This window comes from Scatophagus argus, chromosome 10 (assembly GCF_020382885.2).
Source record: "Scatophagus argus isolate fScaArg1 chromosome 10, fScaArg1.pri, whole genome shotgun sequence".
Lineage (NCBI taxonomy): Eukaryota > Metazoa > Chordata > Actinopteri > Scatophagidae > Scatophagus > Scatophagus argus.
In genome coordinates this window covers 22447382-22475309 of record NC_058502.1, presented here as the reverse complement: position 1 = coordinate 22475309, position 27928 = coordinate 22447382, and the positions used below count along the sequence as shown (strand labels likewise).

Here is a 27928-nt window from a genome sequence, read left to right as displayed (position 1 = left end):
AGAGCACAGATAATTTTGTCATAGTGAATTGTGCTCCTCGTCCATACTCTGAATTTGTATCTGAATCCAGAGTTCTTTTCAAGTTTAGTTCTTAAAACCAATAAAATTATCATTGTAGGTGATTTTAATATTCGTGTGGACATTTCTAACTTAGTCTTGTTCAGGCATTTATCTCTGTTAGATCAGCTTCGCTGTGTACATCCCACTCAATCTTACAGTCACACTCTCTGCCTCGTTCAGACATTGAAACTGAATATTTAAGTGGCATTATTTAATCATTTTTGAATTTCTGTTATTTGACCACAGGTCACTAGCAAAAAAATATATCCACTAGATACTAATCTGAGAGTGCTGTGGCTAAGTTTAAGGAAGTGATGCCATTTGATGGCATTTAGTTCAATACCATGTCTCAATATAATTCAATTCAGTTTTATTTAAAGTGCCAATTCATAACACAGTTATCTCAAGACACTTTACAGGTGTGTAAACAACAACAACAAAACAGAAGAGAATCAGAGAGAAACAGATCCCAGGGCAAAACCCCACACTGAGTAAGCATATGGTGACAGTGGTGAGGAAAAACTTCCTTTTAACAGGCAGAAACCTCCAGCAGAACCAGATTCAGTGTAGACGGCCTTCTGCTGTGACCTCCTGATATATAATATAACAGAGGACTCTTAGGCTAACTGTAGGCCCTCCCAAATTGATCATTTTGTTGATAGTGCCGCAGGCTCCCCACAAAGAACATGCAGATTTACTGCCCGTCCACAAAGATGACTATATAACAAAAGGATGAAAGCTGAAAAGTATGGTGTAAGCTGGGAGTCAAATTGCATTCCTTCATTAATGGCTGGGAGGTAAACTGCATCGCTTGCTTGAATTTGTGTGGAGTAGCAGATAAATGAATATGAAACGCTGAGTCCAGCAATCACACTAATGAATAGAATGTTGATTTGTAGAAGAGAAGAATGGTTGTGAATGCTTTTCAGCGTTTGGACCCATAGTTCTTCCTGTGTCATTACATAGACACTCACAGTGATATGGGATACTGTTACAAGAGTAACTGAGTGTGTGGCTGAGCAAGTGAGAGATAACAAGTGCCAAGCAGCACAGAGGAAAAGGGTAGCAGTAAGCTGAACACTATAGACAACTTCAAGATTAAGAAAAGACTTGTCTGTTGTGCAGTGTAGTAACATAAGATTGGCCCTACAAAAGAAACTGTGGTAATGATGCTAATGAGCATGGATATAATCACAGGACTGTGGTCACATGGTTATAGTCACAGCACTGGCAACAAACATCAACAGGTTTAGTCATCACACGCTTTGTCCATACCTTGCCGTTGACTTCTAAGTCCATAATGTTCCTTTTCCCCTTGTTTGAGTTTCTTTGGCTCTGACAGTCACTTGTCCACAGTCTAACCGTGCTAGGGATGACATGATGCTGGTTTGTGCTTTGGTTGGTGTGTTGGCATATTAAAGTTGTAGATGAGAGTGAGTACAGGACTGTAGTGGACAACCTTGTCACTTGGAGCAGGAGAAAACCACCTACAGCTCAATGTGACAAAGACTAAGGAACTGGTGGTGGACCTGAGAAGGAATAAGGCTCCAGCGACCCCCTACCAACATCAAAGGGGTCAGTGTGGAGGTGGTGGAGGAGTACAAGTACTTAGGGGTGTACTTGGAACGTGATTCTGATTCTGATACCTCAAGAATGATTCTGGTTTTGTTGCGTCATCTGGTTGAAACACAGTAGCACACAGAGGGGCACTGAATCCTCTGTTCCTGTCTGTCAGTCCAAGTGGTCCTGGTTCTGTGTTGTCTGGAGAGGGGAGAAACCTAACACCAGGTTCAGATTGCCATAACAGACATTCACATTTGTTTGTTGCCTGGAAATAAACTAAAGAGTCACAGCGTAACACAACAGTGTATGACTAAGTAAAGAAAAAGCACATTGTAGAACCGCTTGAGTATTCTTTCACTTGTGACTGCCGTTCATGAAAGGCACTAAAGCCCAAACACAACGAAAAGCTGTGACAGTAGTCATATACAGTGACAGTTTGTGCCTTTGCATATGTAACATTTACATTTTATGGAAATCAGGAAACAAAAAACAAATGTTAGGAATACTGGCAGGAATGGTGAGATGGTGGTTGGATGGACACTGGGGCTGTGGTGAGGAGGGCGAAATCTAAGAGGATGCCTAGCACAAGGTCAGGGCCATGACATCCAGCCTGTAACTGCTGAGATTATCAGCATCACTGATATTTATAAAACGCATAATCCACGGACTGTAAAGTAGTTCCAACATGTTTTGGTGCTGCTTTAGGTGACTGCTGATGTGTCTGTGAAAAGGAGAGGACGGTTACCCTGGTGATGCAGTGCCCCTTGGGACTGGGAATCCCAGGAATGAGAGCTGGTTGGCAGGCCCAGCAGCAGGATGGTAATCTTGGAATGAGGGACAACAGGACTAAGTCTGTTTCGCCAGTGCAGAAGGGGGGAGTAACCGTAACAACAGAGTAGGCTACACCTATGGGTTACAAGTTACAGCATCTAGTATGGTGGAGCCATGTCATAAGCACAACAGTGTTTGTGTAATTACTCTAAGGGCCAGAAGGGGGAGACAAATGGTTTGCACTGCAAGTTTAAAATACCATGACAGTTTTAAATTATACCTCTTCAAACTGAAGCATGACAGACACCACGATCTTGAAACCTCTTCACTTTAAACACTGGGTCTGTGATGAGTGCAGTTTACCCTCTCCTGGTGAAAGACATAGACAGCTGTTAACACCCAACTTAAATACAGAGTGGACAACACTTGCATTCTTCTGTTAGTTTAACTGGTGGTAAACAGTCATTCTGGTTTAAAGACAACATTCAATTAAGCAATGCAACAATAATTAATGAATCATAGATTACAAATATGGTTGAGGTGCCAGAATACACAAAAAACAAAGACACACACATCACAGAGGAAGAGGTTTAACCTTTTTACCTGGCACAGGTTAGATTCATGAAGCACAGTAGCATCGCCATTTGCCTGTCATCTAAACTGTAAAGACAGTTCAAATAGCAGCCTGCTTGTTATAAATGGTGTCTGGTGAATCCAAGAGACTTTGCAGGATTAATAAAAAAAAAAAAAAAAAAAAAAAAAAAGAGGGGACATTGTAGCATGGTGCTTTGTAGCCAACTAATAATTAGTGCACTGGTTGAGACTTCACAGGATGAACTGATATCGATAGCATCCTGATGATAATTTTTCACACAGATAGGCAATCAGCCATTGTTGACTGGCCATATCATCCATCCATCCATCCATCCATTTTCTATACTGCTTATCCATCAGGGTCGTGGGCTGGTGAAGCCTATCCCAGCTGACTATGGGCAAGAGGTGAGGTATACCCTGGACTGGTGGCCATATCATGGTAGAGCAAATAAAAAAATTGCATTACAGCCTTCTAAATGGATACTTTCTGAAACAAAGGATCCTTGTAGGCGTTCTGTTCGGACATGAAAAGTGTGTGAGATACAGACTTTTGATATCAGTGATGTCAAATGGTGGTCTTTCTGTGTTACGGTAGATGAAAGTGTCTGACCTGTTTAATGTTGCTGTGATGTGAAATGAAGGCAACACATGTTCTAATGAAGCTTCTGCCATGTCAGTGAGCGTTGCTTTAATTTGGCATGTCCAATCCGTCCATTCATTTTCTATACCATTAACCGTGCAGGGCTGTGTGTGTGAGCCTATCCCTGCTGACTATGGGCGAGAGGCGGGGTACACCCTGGACTGGTCGCCAGTCAATCATAGGGCTGATACACAAAGACAGACACTCTCACACTCATACCTAGGGGCAATGTAGAGTAGCCAGTTAACCTTATGTGCATGTTTTTGGTATTGTGGGAGGAAGCCGGAGAACCCAGAGAAAACCCACGCAGGCACAGGGAGAACATGCAAACTCCACATAGAAGGGCCCAGACCGGGATTCGAACCTGGAACCCTCATGCTATGAGGCGACAGTGCTAACCACTGCACCACCGCGCCGCCCTAGATTCAAAGCCAGTTTACAATTCTTCCTTTGGTACTGGACTGCTTCCGCTTCATATTTAATGAATTAGAAAAAAAAAACATCCTCTATTTTCATATCTTTTTGAATCTGATCTTTTAAGCTGTTTCTGTTTCACCTGTTTTGTTCCGCGTATCGCTCATCTGTTCATGCACACAAATCATTCATTCCACACATGTGACTGAGTCATTCAGCCTAGGAGCTTGTGTTTTTGTATATGGTGCACCAAAGCTGTAGTAAAGCAGACCAACAACTCCAGTTTCATGTGACATTTCATCATTCAAATTTTTGAGGCAAAAAATCCACGGTGTAATTTTTTCGACATTGCCAGTTTTGATGGCAAATCAAAAAGTTGCTTGAATTCCCATAAGTTTTGCAGAGTTACATAAATTGGCACGATAGCAAGCGAGAGCCCGCAGGGGTTGGTAACTAGCAACCCCCTGTGAACTGCTGGAGTTAGTAGACTTAGTAGTAGTAGTCCCAGTAGACTTGAGGCTTTTATTTCCCTGTGGACAGATGGTTGGTTTAAACATCACGGCACAGTAATTAAGAAGTAATAAAGAGATTCCACTTGTGCATTATCAACTGCATCCGTTTGGATTTCATTCTGTTCATACTGTTCCTACAAATCTGAACTGAAACCAATCCTCCTCAGATGATTTGCTGTCCATACAGCACATTGAATCAGAAACTGAGCGATTTCTGTAATGCGACTTGCTCTTGTGAAATGAATGAAATGAGTGGGGCACTTAAAGAGTTCGGGGTTACGTAAGAGTTGCAGATGACTGCAGCTTTTCCATGACAGAATGTACATTTAAAGTGACGAGATGTGAAACACAGTTGAAGGTTTGGTAACAGATGGTCAGTGTAACTTTAAGTTATTGTGTCACACAATATTCATTCTAATTAATCTACAGTTCGGGTGTCCACATAGTTTTGGTCATTTAATATACATACACATGAAGCCCCCAAGAACACATCTGAGCTGGAGGCAGTTTGGAGAAGCACTTGCACAGTACAAAATCATTATAAAACAAAAAATCCATTTTTGTGAGTGTCACGAGATTCTTTATGTCACCAGAAGCTTGTGGTAGGCTGAGAGAGAGAGATTTTAGCACACGAGGTCAGTGAGCACTGAGCAAACTCTGTCCCCTGATGAAAAGCAAAAGATGCACTTGAATGCTTTTGAAAGAGCTAGTGGACTTTAGGATAAGTTTTCTCAGAGTACAGGAATAAATATCCCAGTCATATGAGAACAGTGATTCTGACAAGCAACGTGCTGCTCTAACAGCCTCCACTCTTCAAGCTTCAGTGAAGTCCAACGCTGATGTTCGGTGATAAGGTCTGGCTCTCAGTCACAGTTCCAGTTCATCCCACAGGTTCTGGATGAGGCTGAGGTCGCTGTTCTTAGTGCATCTTTGTGGAGCTGGCTTTGTGCACAGCGGCAAACAGGAAAGGGACAGAGTCAAATAAAATAGATAAACACATCCTGACCAAAAGTACACAATGTGAACAGAGGACAGCGCATGTTGTCTGCCTTCATCGTTATCAGGTGTGTGTCAAATACTGAGAAGAAAAAGACTGAAAAAAAATACTGCATGGGCTGTCTCAAATGGTATATTTTTCTAAACTAGTTTTATCTTTATCAGTTCTGGTGACCACTTTTTTCTCCCCAGGGTAAACGTGTGTGTGTGTGTGTGTGCATATGTAAGGAATTCTAAGAGGTTTCCAGCAAGTGGATGTTGAAATTCTCCTTTACATTCCTCTTGAACCTTTTAGAAGGCAGTCCTGGAGAATGTCACATCACACACTTCACACACACATCCACACACACACACACAGCCAAAATGCTGGCTCAGCATGCACTGCCGACTCTACTACACACCTCACAGCTCTTGGACAAAAAATACATTTATCATATATAATCACAATATGAACATTATGTTTGTGTGAAGTGAGACATCTGTGACAAAGAAAGGAAAATTTTCCTTGTGGAAGAGAATTTAAAAAAATAATGAAAACAGAAACAATTTAAAATCAGATGATAAATTGAAAAATCTTAATTGTGTTTCTGAGTCTCCACACAGACCTCCTCCTCATATCTGGGACTAAACTGTGAGACCTGACTCTCCTGCAGAATGACCTGTTTCTTGTCATCTTTCCCACATGGCAAAACTCAATATGATTTCAAAATGCCATTTTTTCTGCCATCACATTTTAACGGCCCCCGAACCCAACCTTTCTACATGCAGGTTCAGCACAGTGCATGAAAGAGTTTTTTTTTTTTAATATGTATTTATATTCTTAACACATCATACCCAAAATTTCCCCATTTGGAATTTGATTTAAAACCATTCTTACAATTCATTTTTATCTTTTTAATTTTTTTTAATTTCTTTTGTTTTCATCTTCTTTGATTTCCTGATTGACTAAGTTTCCAATTTATTTGATTCCCCCTTATGTTTATTTCTTTATTTTGTTGCACTCTTGTGTAACTCTGAATGACTTGCTGTGTCCCCATTAAACCAGTCACTCCCCTTGTCTTTGCACTGTCAGGCCGCATGCTACCTAGACAGGAACGTGTGCTAAGTATTCACAAAATCAGACGAAACAATAGTGTGGAAAAACTGTTTTGTTTTTGATTGTTTTTTTTGTTTTGTTTTTTTAACAAAGGGACACTCTTGAAGATAGGACTAAACTTCAAACAACTATAATCAATTTTTTAAAGTCATAATCATGTATCAAATGTGTGAGGATTATCAGATGAATCTGCAGGTCCCTCTGGATTTAATGAGATATACGTTTTATTATAGCTGTGTCCACCACTTTACTTGTTATAATATTGTTTTCAGCCTTTGCAGTAAGCTGCTGTCTTCAGGAAAAAAAAAGCTGTGAAAATCCAATGTGCACTACCTGAGAGGAGCATTTAGCAGCGAAAAGAGATAGATATTTCCCTCAGGAATTGGTAGAGACCAAAAACAGAGCTAAAAGAGAGTGAATATTGTACTTACATAAATCAGGTGGATACATATCTGATTCCAAATAAATAATCATGTCGCTCCATAAAGGCAGGATAAGTAAGCAAGGCTACAGATTTCAAATTGCTATATGTCAATGTTGCTGGCTCAATAGTCAGTGCATTAGTGCTGCATATTCTCATATTTCCAAATAAAGTTTTAAAATAATGTGAAAATGCAGTAATCAAGGCATGGCTTTGTCTGAATGTTTATCATATTGGTTTGCTTCCCAGCTGCTGTCAGCTGTGGCTTACAGGACTATACTATTGTCTGAATAGTTATTTCTTATCAATATTAACTGCCTTAGCTTAAGTAAGCCTGGATGCATGTTGTTCATGTACCGTAATTATGTCAACACACAAACACACACTCCAGCACTCTCATTTATCATAGCAGCCTGAGTGTCAGTTACTTCTGAAAAACTTTCTGTTTTATTGACAACCCATGGACTATGTCAAAAGAAACATGTTTCTGCTTGTGATCAAACTTTCCAGGTGTATTTGCTGTATTAAAACGCACACACACCCACACACAAAATGCAATGGGGGTGGGTGTGGGGGTGTAAATGTCCATAGAGAACGTGTGTGATGTGAATGGTCAGCTTTGACCTCAGCCGAAGGTTTCTGCGTACATGCAACAGCAGTGAGAGAGGAGTAGGAAAATAGGGTTTGTACAAAAATAAGAGTCTAAGCAAATGTGAAATGTGAAATGACTGTTGGTAATGCAGCCACTAAATTTTCAAATGGTACAATAGACAGATTTGTTGCTGTAAATCATCACATGGAGTCCTCATCGTTCTGTCAGATAGTGTCAGTTTATATGTTTTAATTCCAAGGTGCCAAAACAAGTGCCCTGTTGTTTTGCAGTTGAGTAAAAAGTCCATTAACATGGCAGATAAACATAGACAAACACCAATGACAGAGATATACACTCATACCGTTTCTGTGAGACATCAAATATGAAAATATGCTGTTTATGAAACATCAAGTCCTCATAGGTAGACTATAATACAACAACAATCTGTCTTGGTCCTTTGATGGAGCACATTGTACATTGGGCCCATGACATACTTCCAAAATGTCAGTTTGGTCTGTGGCGGGCTGAAGCAAGGATTCAGTCCAGACCTCTGAAGGATCCAGATGTGGACACCATTGTGTGGGCCTAACCCATCTGAAGCAAGTTTGTTGCTTGTTGCAGCGCAGTGTCTGTCTGACAGAGGATTATGACAAGAGGAGGTGACCTGATAATTAAGATCTATTAAACAGTGTTCTGCGCCCGGCCTCCTCTATTCGGATCCCTACAGCCCGCCTCTCTGCCCTGCAGCAGCCAGTCCACCCCCAGATGTTAGCTCTACTCGCAGTTCGACACGCTGCTGATCTTGGAAGTGTTTTCGGTCCAGGGCTGCAGGTTCTGCAGGGCGAACAGAGAGCTGTTCTGCAGACACAGCGGGTCCGGTGTAACCGGCTGGTTGATGGTCTTTTGGAAAGCCTCTTGCTGCAGCTGCATGAGGATCCTGTTGGCCTGCTGCCGCTCCGCCTCCCGTTCCTCCGCCGTCTGCCGCCTGCAACAGTAAGCAGGAAACACCGCGGGGGTCAGCGCACACATACCGCATAGACGATCTTTGGTGCGTCGTACACTGCTCGTTCAGAGCACCGTACAGAGCTTCTGCGTGCTCAAACCAAAATGCCAGCATGTGCGCAACCGCGCCACTGAATTACAAAAGACACGTTTTCTCGTTGTAAAATAAATGTTTTTTTTATTTATTTCTCGCATAGGCTACAACCCCAATTTTCATTTCAGTTTTATACATCGTCTCACTCTTTTTTTTTTTTTGGAACCGGGGTTGTATCGAAGTTTCTGCATCGCACAACATAAAATGACTGTCAATTTGAATCGAATTAGTCAGCGCACCATTTGTGAATTATTACGAGATCGAAAGCTTTGCTACTGTCATGAAAAATAAAATAATAGCTCTAAAAATAAATGTGTACAGCCTATTAGGATATACAATCGAGTAACGGGTTGTCAGTTCAGAGACAGTGTGAAAAATATTTAAAACTATGCTAAATCCAGTGCCAGTTTATCCGGTAATTTTAAAAAAAATTTAAAAAGTGAAAATATTTTCCTAATTATTAATTTCTTTCCTGTCACATAAACAATTTTTATCTCTGAAATATTCAGAAAATATTAGAAATAATGCAAATAATACCCTTGATAGTATTCATGCATATGTGCATATTGCAATAATAGCGATAAGAACGCAATTTTACAAAATGCAGAAATTATGAACAGGCCGAGTCTAAAGACTGGTTTGATCAGTCTATCGAAGCCCACAGTTTTTTTGCATTCTATCGTGGTTTCTTAATGTCCACATCATTTTTTCAAAATAAATTTAAAACTAGGAAATTTTTCAAAAATAGAACATTTGAAAAAAAAAAATAGATTTAATAAAGAGATAAAATTGCAGTATTAAGGCCACATATTTATTACCTTTTGTCTATGAAAGTATTATTTTCGATATGCACCAAACTGGTCTTTATTTCTGAAAATTAATAATTTTATAATTTTATATGAATTTATATGACACAAAATTTATAATGTGGCTGAATATATTTAATGGTGAGCGTTTATACCTTCCGCCAGTCATCTTTCAACCGTATTTTACACAAATCATCATGCTTGTTTGTCTTTCTTTCTTTCTTTTAAACAGACTCGGTATTTTCTTTCTATCTGAAAGAAAGACGCTGTCGATGCTATATTTACGGTGTCCCAGAGGGCTCAGTGCACTGCAGCTTAAGAGAATACACGTAAATAGACAAAACACGAGCTTTTAGGAAAAACTCTAACATGCACAGCATTTAGAAAATGAGATGAAAATACACGCGAATACACACGAAGAAGTGGCCCGCCCTTCTCTGCCTCTGATTGGCTAATACTCGTTGCCTTCTTTGCTTGCTGGCTAGGTTGAGGCATGAGCGGTGATGATTGGTTAGGGTTACGGTAGGAATATCAGAGTCAGCCTATCAGAGGCGGAGCTGGGCGGGTCGCAGTAGCATGATGTCAGTCCTTAACATAAACAGTCACAGACCATAGAATCAGGGGCGTTCAAGCGTTAGCATTTCTGTGGAAACAACTCCGCCGTCGTTGTCAAACTGATTCTTAACTTACTTCTATTTTCTCTGCTTGCATGTTTTTTTTTTCTTAAGCTGCAGTGCGTTCAGCTCTCTTGGCCATATTTATTACTTATTTATTATTAATACTGTATCTTGTCCGTTTTAAAATATTAACTGCCACCACGTATATTCACCCAGCCCATTTTAAAAGTAATTTAACATTTACGTGCTAAACTGAACGCAGTCTTGCAATAAACACGTCCTCCTTCATGAAACGCAGCTGCTTCTCTTATTGTGTCAAGGCCATTTCTATCAGTGAGGGCAGGCCGGGCAACAGGAACACCTCTCAGTGCAACGCAACACAACAAAACAAAGCACACAATCAAAAAATAAAAACTAAAGATGAAGGATCAGTGTGGGACTTATGGACTGGACAGCATTAATTCTGTCTGATTGTACATAATACACTGGCAACTGAGTGAATATTTGTTTATCTTTCTGGGTTCAAACATGCCTTGAAGTGTCAGTTAAGTACCCGTATGGTGATAGCCTCGGTGGTGGGAGGGAGATGAAAACAAACCCTAATGATAAATACATACTCCTCATATTGCGTCTCCATCTAGACCATGTCATAGCAGTCAATTAAACCCATCTGTAGGCCTTTTAAAAACCACTGGAGGACCCCCCGACAGCCCTGAGGAACCGAACGGGCCCAGAGTCCTCCACAGTGAATGTTAGGGGGGTTAGTGGTTCTAAAACACACACCAAACACTAAAAACGACAATGCATTGGTAAAAGGCAAAAAACAAAACCAAAAAGAAAAACAAACAAACAAACAAACAAACAAACAAACAAACAAACAATGTCTAAAACGAAACGCGATTTCACCTCCATTTGGTGCGTCTGTTCTGGAACCAGGTTTTGACCTGAGCATCAGTCATCTTCAGGGCTTTGGCGAGGGCGGCCCGCTCAGCAGACGCCAGGTACTTCTGCCGGTGGAAGCGCTTCTCCAGCTCGCAGATCTGCAGCCGGGTGAACGACGTCCGAGGTTTCTTTTTCTTAGGAGGCGTCCGGTTCTGGTAGGGATGACCTACACGACGTGTTACAGTGAGGGGTGAGAGGGACACTGGACAGGACGGGAGAGCGAGAGGACAGGAAAGGAGAGGACAGCACAAGTCAGGACAGGAAACGAAAGGACAGGACAGGACAAGTCAAAGCAGGGTAGGCAGGACGCGTAGGCAAAGCAGCAGCAGCAGCAGCAGCACAGCGCGCGCAATGAGGAACACGTGGAACATACCTTTAGAACAACTTAGGACGAAGACATTTTCAGAAAACGCATTGCAAAATTCATTGTCCTCAGTTATACTTCTCTCACATTTGCAGCCAGGTAGTTTTATGTAGTTTTATATATAGCCAATTTATATTTTTGCATTTATATTTATATATATTTTTAGAAATTTTATAGATATAGATATAGATAGATTTTTAGAGATATATATTTAGAGAGATTTTATTTATGTATTTATTTTTATTCCATGACATATTGAAAGACCTTCAGAGGAATTACTTTCCGCACAGGCGAAATGCTGATTTATCACAATAATTTATTATCCAACAGTATTGTGACAAGTCAGTCAAGTCTTAGCTTATAAAGGTGCTTTTTCCCTGACATTAAATAACATAGCATATTACGCTGGAAATGCATGGCTTTAGATGTTTACATGGTAAACACGGTAATGCAGCCTGCAGACAGCCGAAGTGAGGGCCCCTGCAGACAGAGCAGGTAAAGAAACACAGAGAGGAGAAGAGCTTGAGAAGAGATGGACAGAGCAGATTAGAGCGCTCACTTTCTCCAGCACATTACTGACACTCACAAGAAACGGCACGACCTTTAATGAGCGCTAACGGCAGCCTGCACGGAGGTAAGAGCCATTAGACAACACACAAGGAGGAGACTGCCTGTCTGCTTTGTATCAATACAGCACAGCACTCAGACAGATACAGGAGGCCATAAAAACAACAAACTTTTTGTATTGTTCTGAATTTGTCATTTTTAACACTAGATGAGTTTTCAAAAAAAAAAAAAAAAAAAAAAGTCCGCGTTTGATTTTGAAATTTTAATCGGTTTTATTGATGGATCTGAGAGGTAAAATTCGGAAATGTGAAGTCCTGATAGAACTCCACACTATAGGAAAACATACACAAAGAGGTGTTTTGTTAAACGAGGCCTCATTTAATCATTTCTGACTGTATAATAACCATATTTTATTTTTAAGTCAGTGATCACTGATACACACGGAGATTTATTTAGTCCGCAGAGGTTTCTTCAAGCTATTTGTTGTATTAAATGAGGACAATTTTGACAATTTACTCCTAAATTGAGTTCAGAATAATAATTTTTTTCCAGATATTTCCTGTTATTTTTCGTTGTGCCACACACACACACACACACACACACACATCCTATACTACCTGTGAACCTGTCTTTCGTGTAGCGGCGGTTGCTCTCCATCCAGGGGAACGTTAGCGCAGTCAGGTTGTTGATGGTCCCGCTCACCGGCGGCACGGAGCCGTTTCCGCAGCTCAGAGGCCGGTGTGCGGGGACGCGGATGACACCGGCGGCGTTCGCATTAGTTCCGTTCGCATTCACGCCCATGTTCATATGATAAGCACCCCCTAAGGAAGCCATCCCGCACGAAGAGCCGGTGCCATTATATCCGGTGTTGCCGCACGTGAAGGTACCGCCGTTCACACCGCTACTCCCGCTGCTGTTGTAGACCCCGTGCCCGTAGTCCGGCTCGTGCATCTTCAGGCCCAGCATGCAGCTCTGCTCCACGTTGCTGAGGATCTGGTCAATGCCAAAGCTGATGGGCTCCACGTGCGTGTGCTGCTGCTGTAGATGCGCCCCCAGTATTCCTATGTGATCCATGGCGTCCGCGAGCTGGCCGCTCCGGCGCTGGGAACGGGGGTTGTTCCACGCGCCGCTCCCTGGACTCTTTCGTCTGGGCTTCTCCTGCTGGAGCTCAGGTCGTTATCTAGTGCGGGCGTACATGTGCGAATATGTCTGTGCGCGCATGCAGGAGAGCTAGGTTGGACTGCCCCCACCACCCCCACCGCCCCCACCGACGAACAAGGACATCAATCAAAGTGCCAAATAGACAGCTCTGGATTAAGACCCAGTTTTAGGCCGTGGATGCTCTGGCTCCAGAGGTTTTCTGCACCAGAGGTTGTCAGAAGTTTACAAAAATCTAAAGCAGTTGTTGTTGTTGTTGTTGCCCACTGAGAATATCTGTTGATTGCAGGTTGTACATTTTACCGGTTATTCTTCTTTATTTAATTGCAGACATTTCCATTGCGATATGCTCGAACCAGCCTATAACTGGCGCTCTTGCTGAGCGCAGAAACACGCCCTGATTTTTCTACACTGATTGTGTTGCGAAATAATTCAATTAAGCTTAAGAGTCACTATAGCCAGACTCAGATCAAACGGGCAGTCATAACGCCCTAATTCAACCCTTAACGGATCTCACAGGGCTCATATGTCCCGATCAACATTTGTCTTTGAGTTTAAGGGAGTGTAGAAGCACAAGAACTGCACAATAAGACGGAAAAAGAAAACGCAAACGAGTTCTGAATTGGTCTGCCAGCGTGACATGAATTTAGCTCATTGTAAAGCTTATAAAAAAGGCAACGTTTGGTGGATAAACGCCACGCAGTTAACAATACTGCAAATAAATTGTAAGTTTTTAAAAAACACCACCACAAGGCTGCAGCTACAGTTTATTTATTTTCTAAGTTATCTACAGCTTCCTATGTTTTGATCCATTCTGTGGAATTTTGGGAAACGTAATAAACTGGGCCTAATGGGTTAGTATAAATCACTGAAAAGTTGTTGATGCTTAATGTGGGCTACTCGTGTATTGTTATGGAGCTGGGGCCCATTATTAATTCATGTTCAGAGTGATGACATTGCTGCAAACACTGATGCGTTTTCATTTGTTACTGCGGGAACAGCACAGAGCTGCGCGCTCCTGGAACGCTTCTGTTCCACTTCTATCTTCCAGGACTCAAAAGCAGTCGAAAGCGCGGAGTTTAAGTGAAATTTTAATAATACAAAGAAATTATAATTCATTATTCAGCATTAGGTACATTCATTACAAATAATTAATGGATCCAGAAATGTTCTTTATGCAGCCAGTGTCAATGAGAGGGATCTTCAGTGTATCATAACAAATGGATGTAAATTTGTTTAATCGTAGATCATAAATAACAAGCGGCATTTTGTGCTGCGCATTTCCCATTAACTGCATTGTGTCGGTGCTGAGCCAAGGTGCACAACAATTAAATGAAAAATTAAACCATGTGGCTCATTGATTTTCTCTCCCTCTAAAAGCCACTGGGACTTAATTACTTCACGCGGGGCATTAAGGTATTAATATTTGATATGCTTTGAACGGCTCTCATTGGCCAATTGACCAACATCAAAATTTAATGCACGCAGTAGCCTATCCGCACAATGAGGCGCAGCTATTCGTTTAAATGTGACCAATAATGAGTTTTCTGGAATGGAAAGGGGGCTAAATTAGTTCTGTGAAATGCAATGGAGCATGAGCACAGGAGCTGTGTGTGTTTACAGCTAGACAGCTACTGTTAATCACCTAATCCATTCAAAACAGGTTTTATACCAACACAACCACGACTGGGTCGTAAAGGATCACATGTTAGTGGGATTAAGTGATCAGATTACAACGAATAAGTAATTATGTTAAATTAAGATTACATTGTCAAGGATTATTTGGTTACATATTTTTGGGGTACATCTTTAAACAAGGTAGTTTTAAAATCCTGAAACTTTTTACCATGAATATGAATATGTCATATGTGTTCTACTGTACTTCAAAGTAAGTTACTCCTCTCAAGTTGTCAGTTGTGTTAACTATATTTTTGTTTTTGCATGACAATAAATGTTAATTGTAAATGTATTTCACAATAAAAAAAAAAAAATTGAACACTTAAGTGCTCCTCAAAGCAGCAAAGCATGCTGCAGAATACACACAGTACACCTGTAGTTTGTACTAATACTGACAGGTATTTAAAAGGCAGTGGTGTTAACATGGAATCAGCATCAATGGATGAGCAAAATAACAAAAACACAATCACAATCGATGGTCTATTAGCCCATGTAACACTTGGTACATTTAAAAGTAATATAGACACTGTGCAGTGTTTGATACTGATCATACCCACAGCAGCTTCTGCTGGGGTATGGTAACACTACTTGGACAAAATACATGTGGAACTGCAGTATAGCACGCACTGCAATCCCGGAACAGGTAGTAATATTGATCAGTTTGTTTAGATATGAGTATGATTTGCCAATGAGTATTTTGGACAGTGGTGCCTGGTTTCCTGTCATAGCAGAGCAATTTTATATTTTTTATATCAGTATAGTGGGAGGGGACATTTTGAGCATTTTTGAACATACACTAAAAACATAACTCTGAACATTATATTCCATTTGTGCCACTAAGTCTTGTACAGTGGACGTTAACATCTTTGCAGTGTGTGTTTTACACTGACGGTTTCAGATTACCATGTGAACTTTTCAACAGCAGGAAACTGTAATGAGAGTTGTTTTAATATGCGCTCTTGTCTGAGGCTGGCAGTGGCATCTTTTCAAACTCAATTATCGAGCGAGCCTTTTCATTTCTGCAGCTCGGATGTCCTTCTGGGGTTTGGGAACCAAAAAAAAAAAAAAAAAAGAAAAAACAGATCTCCTCACTTCAAATGGAGACACTTATTGATTTCTCATCCGTTTAAGCAGCATGTGCTCCACAGGCTGAATAAGTAGCTAAGGCTGCCATGGTCCATCAGAGACTCAGCCTAAACTCTGGTGGTGCCACAGAATGGCTGGAGCTCCTTTCAGATATCCTCAACCCCTTACATTAATCTGATAGGAGTTGAACACGCATGTGAAGAAACTCTTTGGTCATCAGACCTTTAGACACAGCCTCATTCAGATTTTCAGTTTGTTTGTACATCTTGCTTCCTGAATCACTTACTAGCTGTGTGCTTTGCACGGTCAGACTGATGCAGGTCTTTTTATTCACCCCTTATTGCTGTGGACAACAAACGTTTTTCTTTGACCTAAAGAACTATTGCAGTCTGACACACCAGTCCTCAGTCACTTCTATTATATCTTTTGTTTTTGAACTAATGTCACTGCTCCATTCATGTGAATGTTGCGTTTTATTGCTGTTGATGTTTATGGTCGAGCTAACTTTAACTACTTTATGTAGTGTTGGCTGGTTTAATTCGCAACAATGAATCCCATCTTATGAGATCATCACATGTTTGTGGGATAGTGGTCCTGTTAGATCCACGTGTCTCTGAAAAGTCAACTTTTAGCAAGTTCAGTAAAACAGCTTCTTTTCAGCTTTGTGATTCATGCATTTACGGCTTATCCCGAGAGGTATTTTAAAGGTTTATTTAGGAGGAGAATTCTCTCTACTCATAAAGAAAAACTAAAGATTCTATGCAACAAGGACTTGCTATATCAAGACAGAATGAATTGGCGGTCTCTGTGTGTGTGTGTGTTGTAACATGAGCCTCTCTGTTCGATGTTTTGTAGACAGCCCAGCCGTGGGTGTACGTTAGTGTATGTGAGCCCACTCACTGTGAAACTGTCGACCCTCCCTACTTTTAGAAAGAGACTAAGACACTGACACGCAAAAGTCAGATTGAAACGTACAGCAGAAGGCATTCACATTCAGTTGAAACAATCAAGTAAAGTATGATTCCTACTTTCTGTTTTAGGTGGCTAGCAGTAGCAGCTTATCAGTTTTTAAGATAAACCTTCATTGAGCCTAAGTGAGGAAATTCAGTTATCAGAAAAATTCACATTCAAAATCATCATATTTGGAGATACATGGTTTTCACAGGACAGGGAAGGTACGGCAAATTGTAATCTGAAAGGTAACTCGTAACTTAAGTCCTCAGACAAATGTAGTGGAGTAGTGAGACAATGCCTCTTAAGTATTAAGTTGTATAAAATCATATTTGCCAAGTAAAGTACAATGCATTGAATACATGAAGCCTTTGACAGTCCTACAAGAAATCCCACCTTAATGAAGTTTTAATGTTCAGTTTCTGTTGTGTTACAGAGGAGTTGATTCTACTTTATGGTCATTAGCAGCTATAGCTAGTACCACTATTAGCTTTACTGTGTTTTACATAGACATGTCCGAATATATTCATCTGCCCTTATTGAATGGGTGGGGTGAGCAAAATATTAGGAACACCTCATTGTACTACAAGTTCAGAACTTAAATGAACAACTCCTCCACACAAAAAGATCAAAAACAAAAAACAAATGGTTTCTGATCTGACATCAAGAAGTCATACTAATCAATCAATTATGAAACTGGTTCATAAGCATTGTCTGATTTGCAAGATTTTTGAAAACAAGTAAAATTATTTAATCTTAAATACCTGCATGTATTTTATATCTAGTGCGGCCAAATGGAAAATAAGTACACAAGTGCCAATTAAAGGTTAAAGAATTATTTTCTTAATATGCAGGAAAATCTTCTTAAATTTAGCATGGCGCTAGCCATTGGCTCATGTCAGAATAACTGCAAATAGCATCCAGTGGCATTGCAAGCACCTTGATTTAAGGTCATATATGTTGAAATATACTATTTTAAGCATGATATGCTATTACAAAACAGCACACTGTGATTAAAATTAGTTATCCTGACTAAGATAAATGTACTTGTTTAACTGTTCTGTACGTACAACATCTGCTGCACGTTTGTCCATCCTGGGAGATGGATCCCACCTCTGTAGCTCTTCCTGAGGTTTTTCCCATCCTTTTTGTTACAAGAGTTATTTTCAGAAGTTTTTCCTTACTTGAATCGAAGCACTAAGGACCTAGGCTGCTGTGGACATTACAAATTTTTATGCCTAATAGCCTGTTACAGATCTCAGCAATGAAGTCACAGCATAATCTTTTATTATAACTGTATGGAGGATAAAACTACAAAAAATAGGTGTGCAGATTGTGAAAAAGAAGAACTACAAGTATTTTGAGACTGACAGAAGTTAATACTGACTTTCTGTGTCAGGCCTGAAATAACAGTTTGAGATACTGAGATGCAGAGATAAGTGGGTGCTCATCCTGTTTGTTTAGCAACACGGGGAAACAGCCGCCACTGAAGGGAACCAGCGTTGTATGGACGCCATGAGCCCCACAGCTTCTCTGCTTCCCCTCAGAAGGAAACACGTACACACCTACCTGGTCAGGCTGCTTTAGCTGTCTGCTGCGGGCCATCAGTGTGTATTCGTCACACTTCACCCTGTTTCGGTGTCGCATTAGTGAGAAATTTGAGAAGGCGAAGACTCCTTATTTTGTCTCAAGCACTTTCAAACACTTTGGACAAGAGGGAATAGATGCTCTTAAGGGGATTTCCATTGATTTCCTGTTGACCAAAGTGGGAAATAATGCCTGACGGAGCATGTGACACCCTGTACAACCCAAAGCACACACTCTTGCTAAATCCAGTTTAACAAAAATGGTTCATCATTTACAGTTCGTTTCACTTGGCATCTGGCCTGTTCTGATTACCGTAACAAGAAGTGATGCACTTTAAATGTTTGATTTTTTGTTTAAATAGAACTTCGCATGAGCAGCAAGGATGTCCTATGTGCATATCCTATATCTATTGTTTTCCCATAGTCATCGAAGAAAGATAAACAGTTGGAGCCGTGATCACTTTCTATAGCTGTAAAATCTGATCTCAGAATCTTTCAAGTGTGAAATGTTGTGCTGTGTTTTGGTATCTGAGAAGCTTTTACAAACATTTTAAACTTACATTAATGTGCTGCTAAAATTGGACGTCTTGGATTGTATTTCATTGTTTCACTGGTACCTTGAACAACATGTCACCACAAAGGCAGCCCTCTGCTTAACCTTTGCCAGCCTTGACCTAATATAACCCCAACCCTTTGTAAGTTTAGTTCTGCCACGACAGCCAGAAGCAATGAGATTTAAGTTTCTGTCTCTCTTTCTTATAAATCTCAGAAAGAGCTGTGAGCTAACTTCCTTTGCTTACTATCCAACTTGCAGCATGTGTTGCAGAAAACACTGGTGCTCTGATAGCCTTCATATTTTCTGGGCATCGCTGAGGCAGAAGGTTGCTGTTTTCCTTCCTGAAGTGTGATTGACAGCTCCCTATCAGTGCACTTATCATCTGAATGTCAAGTACTTCCAAAAAAAATCCATTTTCAGCTGATTGATGGAGGCCAGTCAGTAAATGAAGAGACAGAGAGTGAAAGCAAAAAAGTAGGTCAAAGAGATAGAAAGCAAACATCACAAAGAGACCCCATGAAGCTAAACACAGTAAATGCTGATGTGGTGAAAATGGTTTAAGATTGAGCAGAATTTGAATGTATAAGTTGAAACACTTTGAAATGAAGTGCCCTGTATGTGTTAAGTAGCTGCATAAAAAACAATAAATCTTCAACTAAATGTACCCATAAACCTATGCAGACATTTTCTGACTAGCAAATCATTACTCACTGGGAAACATCAGGAAGTTATAAGATTGTTTTCTATATGAGATAATTATACATCTTATTTGACAGTAGAAACAGCAAAACAGTACAATAAAATAGGATTCTGTAAACATTTTAAATGAGAAATAGGCAATTTAGATTTCATTTTTTTTTATACCTACTTTGGACAGTGGATGGGACAGGGGCAGACAGGAAATGAAGGAATTTGACCAGGGATCTAACCAAGAATGTTGTGGTCATGTGGTCACCATTTTAACCATTTGGCCATCATTACTATTAGACAGTGGGGAGCTGGCAGGGAAAGAGGTGGGAGGAGTAGGCTTAAACCAGGGACACAGTACCTACATGGTCAGCATCCTTACCACTAGAGCTACTGTGAGGTTTTCATTTTTGTTTCTCACCTCATTGTCACATCAGAATATTCTGCAAAAACACTTTCTCTGGCTATTATTTAACAGTATAACTGAACAGAAGGGGAGATTGTGAGCATATTTCACATCCGGTCATATACAGAACTGGTGACACTAATGCTGCGTGTCCACACTGAACCCATGATGACTATGTGGATCTTCATTTTAATCATGAGAGGCAGCTGATTCAGTTGAAGCCGCTGTTGTTTTCCACAGCATGCGTTGGCTGTCTATAACAGTCTGTCAGGAATTGGACTTTTTACTGTGGGAAAAACATAATTGGTGATTATGTTGCGTTGGTGTACAGTAAAACCCAAAAGAGGGATGCAGTAATAGACCCAGTGACCCACAACTTTTCACACTGTTCCCATATAAGGCCTCCTGTCACTCAAGTTCAGCATCGTTGACCTCTTGAAGAGAATGGATTGAATGGCTGACGGGAGGAATGGGTAGCTCTGTGTGGAGGAATGGGGAGGAAACTGGGAATGGTTGATGCTTTTGCCTGGGCTCTCAGAGCACAAGATGAAACTTTTAGATTTTGATGAAAAAAAACATCTTCTCTCCGTGATCTCCGATGTGGCAGCTGTGTGAATTTCCACAGAGGAAGACCCATGTTGGCATCGGTCAGTCAAAGTGACTGAATACTGAATGTGGATACATCACCATATGCTGTGAGAGCTTTTTGAGAGACCCAAAAGGGGGGAGCCATAATGTATCACTTCGTAACATGAACAGTTCATGTGTTTTCAGAAGCAGATTTGATAAAAATGCTCCACATTCTCAAAGAGTTTATTGACTTTATGTATCTCATGCTATGCTAACGGTGATGAAAGAATGAATCAGACAAAAACCATATTGGTCTTGCATGCAAAAGGTCATTTTGATGCTGAATACAGTTAAAACTGTAGAAACTGGAGACAAAAACATCCCAGATGCCCTTGAGAAAGGATAAGGGATGAAGGGAAAGTTACTTTTACACAAAGTTACTTTTTTATGTCATATATGATATGTATTACCTGTTATTAACAAAATAATGCTCCCTAAAGAGAGACACAGTTGCAGCAAATGTTGATGTTTCCCCATGAAAGAGGAAGTCGATGTAACGTCCAATCTGGACAAAATTTCACATTGACAACAATTCTCATCTAAGGGCATCTACATGCCAGTTTCAAGTCGTAGTCATTGCACAGATCATTTCAATTCACCTTAAAAATGACTCAGAGGTACTATGTCATTTTTGGATGGAAAAACTGTTAATACGCATGGAAAGGGCTGAACAACTCATCCAGCATCTCCAAACCTAAAATCATTTCAACTGGATGGATTACAGTGGAGATTTAAAGTGTGTAACTGTATTACTATTAGTAATATTGAAAAAAAAAAAGTCACTTTGAGTAATACAATGTTATTATCAGCTCTCAGTCTGTTCACAGTTGGCTCTGTGGCAACAAATTATAGTAACATGTGTCATTAGAGCTGAGGTCATAGACACAACAACAGAACTGTGATACTGCAGTCCATCGCTGGAGTCAATGTGAAACGTCCCTTTTTAGACCAAACACAATCCATCACACAGCCATACCATGAAACTATCAGTCTAAAATGACTGTGTGTAAACACCATGATGGTTACAGCAGGGGCTGCTCAGGGGGAATGGAAAGCCATCACCACACACCTCACGTATAATCATGTGGATTATAATAAGTTCAGCAAAGTACATGGCTGATTATCTCTCCAATTCATGTTTTTGTTTTATGTTTCTGACTATACTGTCACTATGCCCATATAGTGGAACAGACACAAACAGCAGAATATCAATAAGTCAACATCCTCCTAATTTTTCTGTTAAAAATATAAATCAATGTGTGGTGTAGTCACACTATACTTAAATACCATAACACAGTGATGTGTTTTAATGCTGTGTCAAACACTGGCATGTGTGTGTTTTCTGTTACTCAGTGTGACGTCCCATAGTTTTAACTTTTTTTTGTCTTTAGTATTCTTAAAACTCAATCTAGCAAACTGCTAACTTCTTGGAACTGCCAACCCCTAACTTCTTTCTATTACAAAAGAACTGAAAATATTATTAAGACAAAAAAATATTATTCAACAAGATAATATTTAATGCAAATATGATGATACCCGTGATAGGATGATGCTGTGCCTTACTTTTAATGCAGCTCTTCGGGTGCAACCACCAACCAATTGATTGATTGCCTACTGCACCTTTCAGATGTTCCACCTGACAGGCTGACCTAAGAGGAGAGGAAGGAGATCCTGGATGGGTGCGACTCCAGAACCCTCTCCATGGCCCTGCCCGGATCCTGCTGCTCCTGCTCTGCACTGTTCTCTCTATCCTCCCTGTCTGTCCTTTCTCCTTCTCCCTTTTCTCTCTATTTTCCCCTTTCCTTTCTCTCTCCATCTCCCTGTTTCTGCTCTCCCCCCTCTCCTGTCTCTCTCCATCTCCCTGTCTCTCCTCTCCCCCCTCTCCCTCCCAGGCAGTCACAGCAGAAGGCCGTCTACACTGAGTCTGGTTCTGCTCGAGGTTTCTGCCTGTTAAAAGGAAGTTTTTCCTCGCCACTGTCATCATATGCTTACGTGGGGTTTTGTCCTGGGACCTGTTTCTCTCTGATTCTCTTCTTTTTTTAAAAGTGTTGTTTACACACCTATAAAGTGTCTTGAGATAACTGTGTTATGAATTGGCACTTTAAATAAAACTGAATTGAATTGAATTGAAACTGAAAATTGACTCGACCTAGAAGAAGAAGAATCAACTTTTATTGGCAGTATGTATATTTTTACATACACACATACTGAATTTTACTACTGCATTTATCCCATCCTTAGTTGAACACACACATGCAACACCCGGCAAATTACATGCAGTGAAACACACACAGAAGCAGTGGGCAGCATCAAGCGCCCGGGGAGCATATTGGGGGATTAAGTGCCTTGCTCAAGGGCACATCAGCCGGCTAATGAAGAGGGGGGAGCATTTTATCACATTAATCACTCCACCACACCCAAATTTTTCTTGCCCGTCCGGTGGGGGAATCGAACCGGTGACCCTCCGATCACAAGCCGCTTCTCCAACCTCTAGGCCACTGGACTTGGCTAACATTTGAAGAGATCTGTCTGTCCCCACCCTAACATCATGAATCAAGCTGTTGCAAATGATGGGCAAAATTTTGCTCAGAGTCAACAGAGTGTAGGAAAACTACAAAATAATACCCAAATTGTAAACAAAATGCAAGTTGCGTGGAATCATGGGAGTTGTTTTCCTCATTGTTAAACAGCCACCATTGTTGATGAAAAGCTATCTGATGTGACTCAGGCAAAATATTCACAGATGATGTAATGATTAAAGTTTAATTCACATTAAGCTTACTTTCCTCCTTACTGTCTGACTCTGTCTCAGAAGTTACAGTGACAGGAGACCAAATGAAACCTTGAATAAATTTGTCATTTAACAGAAGAAACTCTTACCTCCCCAAACCCCACCCCTCACACACACACCCAACAGGTGGATGATGTCTGCTGGAACAGTAGCCCCTGTCAGCACCCTGAGGCCCCAGCAGCCCCCACCATCCTTTCTGTGCACTGTGGGCGTCTCTGTCCTGTTTCGTGGTTTTGTGGGTCAAGTGTGCGCTTCCTGCTGCCCTGCTGGATGAGTGGTGATTGATTGTGTTGCATGTCCAACTTGTACCAAATTCAACATTGCACGTACTTGGTCCCCAATAATGCACATGCCAAGTGTGAAGAAGATCAGATGAATGCTTCCAGAGACATCTGGCCATACAGACAGGCAGAATGCGTTTATGAATGTGGTCATAAAGCATTATGAATGCATTATAATACACTAGGAAAGCCCCCATAATGGGTTATAGATGTAGAGTTCATAAAAAGTATTACTATTAGATTATATCCATCAGCCCTCCAGACCACAGAGTCATACTGAAAGCAGTACAGTGAAACTGTTCTGACAGAAATGTACTAAATGTTCTGCTGAGCAAATTAAACACAATGCAGATTAGTTTTAGGATAACAGAAACTGTGTTTGATTCATTCCAGAAGTGCTGCCTGGATTCACATACACACAGGAAAATACATCAAATCACGCAGAATGAAGACATATTAGACATTTTTACTGTGCCCACATGCACAAACACACTACAATGTATGGGTTCAGTAGACCCACACACACACACACACACACACTTCAAAAAACAGACTGGCTGGTGCCTGTGTAGCCCCAGGGGTGTGTGTTGCTGCCTTAATGACATGCTTAAGTCCAGATCGAGGTGTGGCGTCAAAGAGCTGCAGTGACCGATCCAGGGCCTCCTCCTCGTCCATGTTGAATTGGCTTTTCCCCTTTCTTCTTCCCTTCTGCCCCCATTACTCTCAATGCATGTCCTCTCATTCCTACAGCCTCTCCTGTCCTGTCCTGTCCTCTCCTCTCAAGCCATTTAACAGACCTGTCTGAGTGCAGCCAAGGCCTGCTCTGTCACTTCATTAAGTTGCAATCATACTGACAAACTCAAGTCCAGCAGTCACTGTTGTTTTTCATTGTCTTTCAAGATTGTGGTTTCTATGGATTTCAGTTTAACAGTTCCATCCATGGTCAATAGAGAGCTGCAATGATCAGCATTTCACACTGTACCCAGTTCAACATTTTACAAATCTAATCTCTTAGTGTGTGTATATCTCTGTGTTTGTGTGTGTCAGTGAGTTAGACACCAATGTTAAGACTCACAGCTTGGTGACTGTTTAGCAGGCAGAGACGAACAGAAGACACAAACAGATTAAAAGGTGAGAGTTGAAAGTGTGTGTGTGTGTGCATGTGTGCATGTGTGTGTGTGTTGTTGAGTGGTGTGAAAGCATATATTTTTCCTGTGTCTCGCTCTCTCGTGTTTCAGATGCCAGAGGTCAGCTCTAATTGGCTTAATGGATTGTCTTGGCCTAAAACAAGCCGCCCAGATCAGAGGCCAATGAGGACCTGAGAGGAACAACAAACCAGTAAACAGGCTGGAGTTAGACATAACAATGGCCTCCAACAACCACATAGTTACCGAGCTGCTCTCTCGGTGGGCAGAGGTTTTCATCATGAAAAAAGAAGCATTCAGTGGATGGATAGTAGGTGTGGAGCTGATATTTTAACAGCTCATACAGTATAATGTTTTATAAAACAAGTACCACATCAACAACACAGCCACATCCTATCTCTGCAACTCTTCTTAGCTGCTTTTAATGCAAAAACAAAAACAGACTTGTTACACCTTTTTCCATTTTTACTCAAATACAAATCCTGATACAAATAATTTTGCTGCCTCATCAGATACTGGGCTTACTTGTGCTGTGTTATGCCCCTTCTTCCACTGACTTAGAGAGTCAGTAAGAGACTGGCTGACATAGGAGGGTCCAACCCCCGATTCATAAATGAACTGTATCCACAGTCAACATTTATCAAAGGGGCATCTTCATCTTTGCCAACCTGCTAAGCAGCATTTCTCCATTATGATCTCACAAAATTGACATGTGATCTATAGCCAACATCATTACAACACTGCATGATTTAGCAGGCTGTTGTTATCTTGTATACTTCATCATTATCATTATCTGTAGTTCCAATACTTCTGGTATTATTGCTGCTGCTACTCATCTCTGCTTGTGTGCTCCTTCTTTCACCCCACACCCCCCTCTTCCTCTCTCTCTCTCTCTCTCTCTCTCTCTCTCTCTCTCTCTCTCTCTCTGTCACACCACTGTGATGTCTTGTCTTGTTTTGGGTTTATGTCTCGTGATTTCCTGTTTTATTTTGATAAGTAACTCTCCTCCCGTTTCAGGTCACTTGCCCTTCCTCATGTGTCTCCAGTCTGATTGTCTCCCCGATTACCTGATTGTGTCCACCTGTTCCCCATTACCTCCATGCGTTCAAATAGTCTGCGTTTCCCTTGTCTTGTGCCAGTGTGTTTCTTCCATGTACGGTCACTCCAGCCTTGTTATTGCCACAGCCTCGATTTTTGCCTTGACCTTCTTTCCTTTCTTTTGCCTCTGCACCAGAGTGATTTCGTGTTGTAAGCTTCATAGATTAGGATTTATTCATAGTATAGCGATAGGATTTGCTCATTTGTTTTCTTTTTCATCTGTAGGAGTGATTTTTAGTTCCTTCTTAGATTTATTTAGTAGATTGTTTCTCCTCTGCATTCAGAGTGATTTTTGGTTCCTTGTAGATTTTTCGTTCCTTTAGTTACTTTGCCTGGTATTGTTGGCAGAGGAGATACGGCACTAGTCTTTTTTATTAATAAACTCACTAAAAGAGCATGAAAAATCATTGAGTCTAATGAGAAAGTTGCCAAGAGACACCAGTAGGATGATGGGTATCAGACTCACTGTTTACTTCAATGATGCTTGGTGATCAAACACAGTCAAAATGTTTCACACATGTTGAATGTATAATGTCTTCAGATGCAAATTCAAAAAGATAGACAAAACAACCAGCAACAGATTTTCATTTAACTGAGCAGGGCAGTCAAATTATCTCCATCTCCAGCAGTTGAAAAGGTATGAGATAGGAGTGCAACACAACACTCGTAAAAATCTAATTTTTTGATAGATAACATAGTCTTTAATACACAGAAACCCAACATTTTCCCATAAGCAAACACCTGGTGACAGTGGCGAGGAAAAACGTGCCTTTTAGCAGGCAGAAACCCTGGAGCAGACCCCGGCTCTAGATGGGCAGCCAACTGCATTGACTGATTGGGAGAGAGCGAGAGAAAGAGAGGGGGAGTGAGAAAATAATGATAATAGTAACAACAATATTATATACACAGGGCTCAGTAGAGCTATGGTCCTTAACCTGACTACAGTGCTGAAAAGACACCTGGGGTTGTTCTTATTTTCCTCTGTTAATGCTGAGTAACAGGCTGCCCTGGCATTGTGTAGTGCCCTCCTCCACTTGCCAAAAAAAAAAGATTCTTCCAGTTTGGTGGAACAACATGTACTTTCTAGTCTAGTTTTTCCAGGCAAAGACTGTGTGTAAAAAACTATTTAAGCACAACCATCTTTTATTTTGAGTATTTCACAATTTCAGGTGGATTTTATATGGACACTACAGTAAGTGTGAGTGCATTTTGGGGGGTGGTTTACAAACATGACAAAAAATCATATGGGTGGGTGGGGGAGGATGAGTAGCTGGAAGCTGAATGTCTGAAGGGGTGTGGGACTGTAAAAAGTTTGGGAAAAACTGAGTTAGGCTAACAAAGTGTGTGAACTCTGGGCTTTCCAGTGCATAATTTTATGTGAGTGTGACAGGCCTGAGAGGCATGCAGTCAAGAGCTTCCGACCAGCTCCAGGAAGCTGGAGAAACACACTCGTGCACGAGTTATGATAGCTTCTAACCCTTGACCTTAACCTGGAAAGTATGTTCCAAAAGCACAGCCTATGTATGCCTTTATGGGTCTGTGACAGACATCACTATTGTACTGACCAGAAATTTTGAGTGTGGAGGAAGATCCACACTGTAAAAATATTCTGCTATGTGAAAGTTTTGCGCCGAGAAGGTTAGTTAAATAAAAGTATTTAAAAGTGAAATAAAAGTGTAATCAGGAAAAGGTATTAACAATAAAATTATTCAATGCAGAAAAAAGGTGGAGACATGGAGCTCATTTTGAAAGTTTGTATTTTGTATATCTAATGATTATTTTCGTTAAACCTCAAAATTATTTAAAATACATGAAGAATTACAAA

The 27928-nt window shown here is 40.7% G+C and overlaps 1 protein-coding gene across 1 annotated transcript; it reads right to left on the bottom strand.

The window, feature by feature from the left end:
• Nucleotides 1–7632: 7632 nt before the first annotated feature.
• On the bottom strand, nucleotides 7633–13274 carry tlx1 (T cell leukemia homeobox 1). The gene is made up of 3 exons (XM_046402979.1): nucleotides 12669–13274; nucleotides 11085–11286; nucleotides 7633–8644 (listed from the first exon to the last, which is right to left on the bottom strand). The coding sequence occupies exons 1-3, from the start codon at nucleotides 13123–13125 to the stop codon at nucleotides 8434–8436; spliced, it is 870 nt and encodes a 289-aa protein (XP_046258935.1). The 5' UTR covers nucleotides 13126–13274; the 3' UTR covers nucleotides 7633–8433.
• Between the last annotated feature and the right edge of the window lie 14654 nt (nucleotides 13275–27928).

Excerpts from the sequence above, each read along its gene's own strand:
- tlx1 (XM_046402979.1), bottom strand. The coding sequence starts at position 13,125 with ATGGATCACATAGGAATACTGGGGGCGCATCTACAGCAGCAGCACACG. Across the intron at positions 11,287-12,668 it reads CACGAAAGACAGGTTCACAG|GTCATCCCTACCAGAACCGG; the intron begins GTAGTATAGGAT and ends CACGTCGTGTAG. Across the intron at positions 8,645-11,084 it reads AACAGACGCACCAAATGGAG|GCGGCAGACGGCGGAGGAAC; the intron begins GTGAAATCGCGT and ends TTACTGTTGCAG.